Raw genomic sequence first — 9,845 nt, forward strand, 5'->3', positions numbered from 1 at the left:
TAGGCAAATTTTATGATTTTCGCCTTTAATAACTATTTTCCACATGAATTGCTTTATTTTTCCTAACAATGATATCGTTGTCCTCGTTACCGCTGCATGAAAACAATTTTATGCATTTAAAATGTTATGTAAATTTTTTTTATCCTCGATTGTCACAAATATATTAATTATGACAATAATGCGGTATTATGTCGTTAAGATCGAATCATCATCGAGTTATGTGAATGGAATAAACTTAAAATCGTTCTATACTAATGTACAAGTGGATTAAAGTCTATCCTACACCATCTAAAATTTTTAACACTTCGTACTTTCAGTTCAACAACACTTTCTGCTCTGAGAGTAAATACTTTTCAGTTGAATAAATACTACCGTAGTTACGAAGAGACTTTGTGCCTGCATCAGGGTAGCAGACCGATCATTAATGAGACCATTGTTCTGCGCATTAAATTCTTTTGAAATCAATTGGTTTTTATAACAAGTAGTATAGAGATTATAACTTGGATATATCTATATGAGTGCCGTCCTTCAGTTAACGTACGTGCTTGCACTGCGACTGACCTGTTATCTTCTAGGATTGACAGTAATTAATACAAACCCCTCCAGGTTACATATGGAACGATCACGCTGTCAAATAAAACTCTACTTTTAAGAAAAACTTGGATTGTCATCTTAATAATAAACTGAAAATTATGCTTAGTGGATCATCTATCTACGAAATTATAATCAGAGTCGAGTAAAACAGGTATGTTGCTAGAAGATGTATGGTTACAATTGTGCAGTTCATGGAATATGAAAACTCTAAAATGAAACAAAAACAGAAATTCGTTTCTGGATCGTTGTTTTGTTGTGCTCTTAAGAAATTGTCCGTTTAGCAATGTTTACTATCTATTCTTGCATGTGCAATTTATGCCAACATTAACGTTCTTACTGTGAAGTTGACTGAATCATTGTGTTGCAGTTTTCCAGAGGCTCCTATTTCTGTTTCTGCCTGTATTTCTAAGAGTATCTTAATCTACAATAAAAAAAGTCTTTTTTTTGGTTTTAGCTAATATAATTTAATTATTATTTGTTCGTCGTAAAAATCAGTGATTTCATTAATCAAATTTCATTTCTGTTTAATTTATGGTTAAATTTTTATTATAAAAAGGAGTGAATTGAAATGAGTTCACTTTGACATTAACCAAGGTTTTGCTGTTTTTTGATCACACTCAACTAGTGGACAAAACAAATTGCATTTATGGCCTACGAATCAAGGAGCATTTAGGAAATTTGGTATTCTACAAGCATAGGCCATTCCTCTTTTTGCTAACGATAAACTTTTTTTCCAGGAGATATGGATTCTACAGCATGATCAAAAGTCGATGTGTGACCATAAATGTTGAAATCGGTTTCTTGAAGAAGAAATATATCAAGAAACATGTTAAGCTGTCCAATATCTGCATTTCCATGTCTTGGATGTCCTACATGTTCAATAGGACCCTCAATGGACTTCACTTTTTCCCCATATTTTTCTATAATGCTTGTTTTTGTATCATTGAAATCTGCAGCAAGGAACCAAATTATTTTTGTAGTATTATATTTTTTTGAAAATATTTTTTCAACATCTTCAGCGCATTTGCAAGTCTTGTCAATATCACCTGGTTTGTATCTTTCGCGTCTATCACCTTCCCGTATATGTATTCCAATCACAAAGTTATCGTTAAAACCCAGCTTTGCTTTATATGATAAAAAATTATTTTCCAGATCATGTGATTTTCTGAATAAATAGTAAAAGGCACATCCATCCAATGGAACATTTGGCAAATTAAATTTAAGAAGAGACGCCATACGATGAGTAAGTGGACCTTGTACGTGTGCATTGTATTCAACATTGTAGGTCAAATCATTTTCATATTCTTTTGGATCTGTTTGGTTTTTGACGTTGCTAAATGCTGAATAGCTGTGTCTAACTGATAAACCTGTCTTGTTTACCTTGTAGTTCCATTGAACATGTGCAGGGGGTATATACCTGTCCAGTGAAATTGGTTTGTCACACTCAATAATAAAAGCTCGTTTTGTTATTACAGCAAGATAAAACATAGGTAGTATACGACGTATACGGTTGCCCCAGCCTGCTCTAGAGCAAGTATAGATGAGAAATTTGTTTTGCTGCTTTTCTATAATTTCATCATGAAGTTTAGTATATTCTTTTTCCCAAGAATTTTGGCAAAGTTTTTCATGACGTTTTTTATAGTCTACAGCAGGAACTGGTCTTTTATCCGATGGTATTAAATCCATTGGTAAGATGGGTACAAAGTCCGGTTGCTTGAATTTGAATAAAGCTCTAGTGACATTTTTGCAGTTCATAAGGTATGGAATATGAAAATCTAAAAAGAAACAAAAACAGAAATTTCAATTCATATAGATTTTTATTAAATGATTTGTATAGAGCTTGAAAATTTATGTAAAACATTACATCATCTCAGTATTTTTGAAATTTGCAAACTGACTAACAGAGCATTATCACGATCATGCAGTGTCTATTAATTTGTATTTCAAAGCATAAATCAAAGCAAGTAAGCAGCTAAAGTCATAACCAAAACAATGGGATCAAACGAGTCGGATCTCGTGAACTTTTTTTGTGTGTTCTTACCTCCATTCATGTCAAAGTTATAACTCAGCCAGGAAAAGAAGACAACTGCAAACACTATCAACACCGTAAAAATTATTGGCCAATTTGAAGACATCATTCAAAGTTTTTCTTCTACAAATCTTGAAAACAAGTAAAATAATGCTTAATTAGAAAAAAAGGTTCTATAATATCATCACATTAAATGCAACATAAAGTATTATATCTAATCTTTCGCATATTTTGTGAAAAAAAAAACAGTCTTTTTAATTATGTAAACAGATTCAAAACAAAATGTAAAGTCTGTAATAAAAACTAGCAATAAAAAGCTGTGTTGTTATATTTAAAGCAAAAAGTTCAATGCTGAACAACCATTGCAAGACACGGATTCTGTCTTTTATGATAAAAGATTGATGAATTTGATCAATAGAGATTAATATGGAAAAAGTTATAGTTGTTTAATATATAGAAATTATCAGACAGCCAGACTTTGAAATGTTTTTTCATAAATCGTTATGTACATTGAACCGAATGAGAGTGAATTTGAATATTCGGCTTTCCTTATGTTCACATGTGTAGTAAAGTCATGACTTTTACCGACGAGACTTTTTTATTTTCTCCAGTGGTTTACAATCAAATAAAAAATGATTCTCCTTTTTAATTTTCTTCTGTTTTTTTATCATATTTTCTTTATGTATTTTTCTGATTATAATTATTAGTTATTTCATTAAGGTAAAGCAATTTAAGCTTGTCACTTCAACTTGACCAGTATGTAAAAATATTTCCAGCATTTTGATCAATGAGTAAATGCAGAAACGATAGCGCTCTTTGAATGTATTTTCTGTCGTTTCCGTACAATGTTTTGCAGAGTTTGCAAGGTTGTTATGATTTTCACCTTGCAAGCATCCTATTAGCTGATCTGCATAATTGTGCAGTTTGTGGTAAAAATATTTTTCTAATGAATACTTTGATCCTCTTTGTGCCATGATTCTTAACGTTTTTACAAGATAGATTTGTATCATTATGCTGCTTTGCTAATTGCCATGCTGCTTGATTGCTCCAATTTCGGTTTCTGCCTTTTTAATTGTACCTATGTAGCTAATCTAATTGGTTGATGAGTCAAGTGGCTTTCTTATCACACATGTCGATTCACACTTTATAAATTGCATAATGTGTTTTAATAGTTTTAAAAACACTCCAACAATTTATGTGTATATGTTGCACGTTACATAACGTTGCGTTATAGTGAAGGCTGCTAGGCATTGAAAAAATAAGAAGCCAGAGCACTTAACGGCACGAAGTTAACTGCAAGTTGGTCATAGTGCATAAACAAGTGCAGTTATGATTCAGTTTTACTAATTCATCCTATCTAACCATTCTCTCAAGATGCCAAAGCAATACACTCGTTAACTAAGAGATTTAAGGAACAGAAAGTGAACCACAGACAAGAGTCACACAGAATAGAAAAGCATCTCATGTCAAGATTACGAAAGAAACATAAACAAACAGAATCTTGGCTACAGAACTAAAGGGAAACTTAATTAATCTACAATCTCTTATTCAAAATTTCAAACTTACCAAAAAACCATGTGGATTTACGAAAAACAAATAAAATTAAAAACAGGATAGTAATATATCCAGAAACATAAGTAGATCAGTAGAGTACAAGTGTGACCTGTCCGAGAAGTCGTTATGACGAGATTATAATATGTCTAGAACCAAGTAGACCAAATGGTATATACGTTTGAAAAATTAAACAATACAAAACTATTCAACTGTTTTTAAATTTTTTAAGCAAATTTTCGACAAATCCAGGGCTGCATGGCCAACGATTTCTTTGTTTGTCGTAAAAAATCAGTGATTTCATTAATCAAATTTCATTTCTGTTTAATTTATGGTTAAATTTTTTATTATAAAAAGGAGTGAATTAAAATGAGTTCACTTTGACATTAACCAAGGTTTTCTGTTTTTGATCACTCTCAACTAGTGGACAAAACAAATTGCTTTTATAGCTTACGAATCAAGGAGCATTTAGGAAATTTGGTATTCTACAAGCATAGGCCATTCCTCTTTTTGCTAACAATAAATTTTGTTTTCCAGGAGATATGAGTTCCACAGCATGATCAAAAGTCGATGTGTGACCATAAATGTTGAAATCGGTTTCTTGGAGAAGAAATAAATCAAGAAACATGTTAAGCTGTCCAATATCTGCATTTCCACGTCTTGGATGTCCTACATGTTCAATAGGACCCTCAATATACTTCACTTTTTTCCCATATTTTTCTATAATGCTTGTTTTTGTATCATTGAAATCAGTAGCAAGGAACCAAATTATTTTTGTAGTATTATATTTTTTTGAAAATATTTTTTCAACATCTTCAGCGCATTTGCAAGTCTTGTCAATATCACCTGGTTTGTATCTTTCGCGTCTATCACCTTCCCGTATATGTATTCCAATCACAAAGTTATCGTTAAAACCCAGCTTTGCTTTATATGATGAAAAACGACTTTCCAGATCATGTGATTTTCTGAATAAATAATAAAAGGCACATCCATAAAATGGAACATTTGGCAAATTAAATTTAAGAAGAGACGCCATACGATGAGTAAGTGGACCTTGTACGTGTGCATTGTATTCAACATTGTAGGTCAAATCGTTTTCATATTCTTTTGGATCTGTTTGGTTTTTGACGTTGCTAAATGCTGAATAGCTGTGTCTAACTGATAAACCTGTCTTGTTTACCTTGTAGTTCCATTGAGCATGTGCAGGGGGTATATACCTGTCCAGTGAAATTGGTTTGTCACACTCAATAATAAAAGCTCGTTTTGTTATTACAGCAAGATAAAACATAGGTAGTATACGACGTATACGGTTTCCCCAGCCTGCTTTAGTGCAAGTATAGATGAGAAATTTGTTTTGCTGCTTTTCTATAATTTCATGATGAAGTTTAGTATATTCTTTTTCCCAAGAATTTTGGCAAAGTTTTTCATGACGTTTTTTATAATCTACAGCAGGAACTGGTCTTTTATCAGATGGTATTAAATCCATGGGTAAATAGGGTACAAAGTCCGGTTGCTTGAATTTAATATTGAAGTAATAACGGCCTACAATAGAATAAAGAATTATTTTATTCTCATGTATTGAACAATTCATCAATATCAGAAAGTAAATAGAAAATTATAAGAACTATAAAGATAAATGAATATGTATCAAGTCACCAGAAATAAAATGATATTAATGAATTTTACCTCGTAGAAAAAAGTACACAATGAAACCCAAAGTCAGTGTTGCAACAACAAGAAAATGAGTAACTTGATTTCCTGCCATGCTCAAATTCTTTCTTCTTTTGCAACTTTGAACAAAATTTCACTATATAAAAATTACGTAGCTAGTATAACACAGGGATGGATGCGTGTTGGTTCTGTTAGGGTGTGCTCTAGTTTAGATTAGATATCGCACCGGCCATCCCCTTTTAAGATTTTGTTTTCGCATTAAATAATTTTTTTAAAGTGTTTGAGCTTGTTTGGATTTGCTGTTTTCATAAAAATATTCTTATGAAATAAAATCAGATACTTTAATTTGTGTACATTAAAGACAACTTATATGTCAACTTGCAATATTCGTCGATCGAAGGTACATTCCTTTTTGACATTTTAAAATTTAAAATTTGCAAACTTAGAAATTTTCTGTTTCTTCATTGCTGCAAAGGTTTTCGTAAGATAGCTCAATAGGTGACTAGTTTCCAATCACAAAACCCCAATTTTTGTGCTTCCGAACAGATAAGAGTCATGGTAATGTCAATTATAATGATTGCAAAGTATGAAATCATTTATGTCCAATTTCTTTTGATCATATGGGTTATCAACAATTTTTCTCTTTCTTTCATCGATTGGAGCCAGTGAATCAGTTCGCCATCTATCCCAACTTTGAAGAAAAGTGTCAAACTTTTTAAGTCTCTATAGTTAGGTCCAATCATGATTCTCTTGCTCGCACAATTTGTATGGCATTTTACAAGCAGATTCTCTTTCAGCAAATTTAGAAGACTTTAACTTGCAACAACAAGCTTTATTAGCTTAAGTAATAATCCATGAGCTATAATATATTATGTGAGTTGTACGCGCTGTACAACGTAAAATTTAGTAAAAAATTTCTATCTGATAAACTTATTTTGTCGAATTACTAATTTTGTTTGAATTTATAATATGTTAGTTATAAAGCGGTTCAAATTGGTCTATTTTTATTGGAACGAAAAAATGTTACAGTTTAGGTTTGTAAACAATTCGTGGTTCTGTTGCTACCATTTAGTGATACTGATTTTGATAAGAGAAAGAATATTACTTGAGAATTGGAAGAAGTAAAAGAATGATAACATACACGAAGAGTGAGAGAGTGTACTTGACCCCCCCCGGTTGTAAGCTCATTGCAGTGTCGTAGAATTCTTAAATTAACATATGTATACGTATGTATACTCCGGTTATCGTTCAATTAAGATTATATTATCGAAAACTTTGTAATCCTATTGAAATTAACAAATTCCTTCGTTATAAAGCACAAGCTAGCCACAATCTACGCGACTATTCATTGCCAGTTAATATTCAAAATTTGAAATATCAGTAACATTTATAATATTCAAACAGTTAAACCAAACAAATATTTAGTATTTCCGACAGGTTGTTCAATGATCATTTGAATCTGTCAAATATGCGAAAGTATACCTTTGACTGATAAAGTTTAATACCTTCTCTAAGTTTGAGGTACATCATTGAGCAATCTCAAATCGATTTTAGTAATAAATGGTGTAGTTTCTCGCTCAGTAATTTTCCTATTAACAGCATTATACATAATTTAAATCGTGTTACCTTTGATGGTAGAAAAAGAATGCAAACGCTAACAAGTACAGCCAAAACAGATTTTATTTCTTTTCACGGTTTTATCGTCTTGCCAACTTTCTCACTGAGCCAATAATTTTTTGTTAGCTCGACTATCCATGTCACTAGACACAACGTCACAAACGAACACATCGCCAGCCGAACTCTCTCTCTCTCAAATCATTCATCCATAAAAATCTACACCATTATTTATTCAATATTATATGTGGGGGAGTTAGTCTTGCGTTCAAAAATGATAAATTCCAAAAGAAACGAACATTTTTATGTTTAAATTATTTTTTTTAACCTTAATTTTGAACTGAACGTGACTCTCTTAAGCATGGAAGCTGTGTAAATCTCTTTTCATTCTCACGACATCGAGGTTTTTAATGACATATTGACGTCCTCATCCTAATGCACTATGTGAACATAAAGCATTAGGTATGTTTTATATAACAGAGTCACTGTTTTTTCTACGCTTATCTAGTTACTGTCAAACATAAATACTCTCATCAAAAGTTGCTTAGACCTCATCTCCAAGTCTCCAATATGATTATACAGATGGAGTATTGTGAGAAGAGTACTCTAAGGAATGTTATCAACGAAGGGATAGTACAAGGACCAGCAGAGAATGTGGCGACTTCTCCGTGAGATTGTAGAAGGGTTAGTCCCGTTCATTTACATGTAAAAACTTTCGATTGTTGTATTTGCCAACTGTATATATTCGTGAACTAAACATTTTCGTTTAGCTCAATAAAAGTATATAAACACTTATTATTTGCTATTTTTCTCTAATTTTTGCCAATAAATTATGATTCGAGTAAACGCATTTCGACATTTTTGGTTTTCTTTTGTTACATTTTTTAGGTGTTTTCTTTAAAAAGTGAACTATTGTCAAGGAAAATAAGTTTGGTCTTTGAATGAATTGAAAAGCACATTTTGGGCTTCTAAGTTTCTTTTTATTGAATCGCAGTGTCATAAAGAGAGTTATTCTTCTGGGAATACGTATTTCTTAATTTCATGAAGCCCATAGATGCTTTTGCTCATGATGAGAGAGTTATGTTGTATAAGGAGGCTCTTGTTCGTCAGGAGAGAGTTTTGAGAAAGTTACATTGTAAAAGGTAACATGTAAAAAACATATAAACATGTTAAGAGTTGCTTTAAATTATAAGTCAAAGAGGCAGAAGTATTTTTTACCTTTGCAGTATCCTTGGATGTTCTAGTTTCTTTTATGAGATAAAGAAAAAGATAAAATTGAAAAGCAAAAAACCCGTTTTCAGTCCATGCTTCCCGATACCTTCTTAAGCGTCAGGCACTAGAACGCCGCATGTTAACGTTTCGGCAGGAGATTTCGGCCCCTCCACGCTATCCTACTTGGGAGATGCAATAGCAAGCTTCCGCCCATCAGACCCCGAGATTACCTGCGATAGGCTTTGCTCGGGGTACTCAGGGAGAGTGCGGTCGCCACCGAAGTGTGGGCCCCTAAGCCACTGCATACTACATCGCACCCAGCTTCCACTGCTAGTTGACATCTACTATATGAAGTTTTAGATTTATATATATACATAAATTCAATGGATTAAGAAAGTTGTGGTATTATTAAAGTCACTATTGCGCATGTGCAGATGATTTCTTTGATAATTTGCGACTAAGTGAGCTAATTGCCACAAATGTAGTGCAAGTACATATAGTTAGTCGTTGCCATGACTATGAAAAATTAGTCGAGTGGACTGCGCATGCTCAAGCGCATGCGCAGATGATTTCTCTCTTAAATTATTACTAAGCATGCTATTAACTTTAAAATCGGTGCTAGTAGATGCAGTTGGTCGTTGCCATGACCATGCATTTGAGCTGCTGCTCAATTCGAGTGCGCATGCTCGAGCTGACTGCGCATGCGCATATGATTTATTTGAAAATTTGTGACTGAGCGAGCTAATTACTCTATAATCGGTACTGGTACACACAGTTGGTCGTTGCCATGACCATGAGCTTGAAGAGTTGTTGGAGTTGACTATGCATGCTCATATTAATTCTCAATTAATTTTTGACGGAGCGAGCTCTGAAATTGGTGCTTGTACATGCCCTTAGCAAAATTTTAATCATATATTTATGGCATGCTCTTTGTCTTTTTAAGCTTGTTTTTACATGATGCACATCAAACTCATCAACACTTTGTCAGGCCTCGTAATATCAATATTAATGTTAGAGATGTTATTATTTTTCTCTATAACTTTGTATCCGCATGTTTTGTGCATAAACAATGCTCTAATATTTATGACAGATATTATAATTCGTGGATTGAGGTAGAAGAAATACTTGAAAATGAAACTTCCAACAGTGAAACAAAATCAAGCATGATAGAGGA

The 9,845-nt window shown here is 32.7% G+C and overlaps 1 protein-coding gene across 1 annotated transcript; it reads right to left on the bottom strand.

Annotated features, from left to right (window-relative positions):
- Nucleotides 1–1,032: 1,032 nt before the first annotated feature.
- On the bottom strand, nucleotides 1,033–7,666 carry LOC124447063. Its single transcript, XM_046997965.1, has 5 exons — nucleotides 7,472–7,666; nucleotides 5,861–5,981; nucleotides 4,634–5,716; nucleotides 2,636–2,725; nucleotides 1,033–2,369 (listed from the first exon to the last, which is right to left on the bottom strand). The coding sequence occupies exons 2-5, from the start codon at nucleotides 5,937–5,939 to the stop codon at nucleotides 1,309–1,311; spliced, it is 2,313 nt and encodes a 770-aa protein (XP_046853921.1). The 5' UTR covers nucleotides 5,940–5,981; nucleotides 7,472–7,666; the 3' UTR covers nucleotides 1,033–1,308.
- Between the last annotated feature and the right edge of the window lie 2,179 nt (nucleotides 7,667–9,845).

This window comes from Xenia sp. Carnegie-2017, unplaced genomic scaffold, assembly GCF_021976095.1.
Source record: "Xenia sp. Carnegie-2017 unplaced genomic scaffold, XeniaSp_v1 HiC_scaffold_22, whole genome shotgun sequence".
In the NCBI taxonomy this organism is placed as follows: domain Eukaryota; kingdom Metazoa; phylum Cnidaria; class Anthozoa; order Malacalcyonacea; family Xeniidae; genus Xenia; species Xenia sp. Carnegie-2017.

Bases quoted from the DNA above. Each gene is read 5' to 3' on its own strand.
- LOC124447063 (XM_046997965.1), bottom strand. From the start codon at position 5,939: ATGGCAGGAAATCAAGTTACTCATTTTCTTGTTGTTGCAACACTGACT. The intron at 2,726-4,633 runs GATTCGTAAGCT...TTTGAATGATGT, and splicing joins AAATTTCCTAAATGCTCCTT to CTTCAAATTGGCCAATAATT. The intron at 2,370-2,635 runs GTAAGAACACAC...GTTTCTTTTTAG, and splicing joins TAACTTTGACATGAATGGAG to ATTTTCATATTCCATACCTT.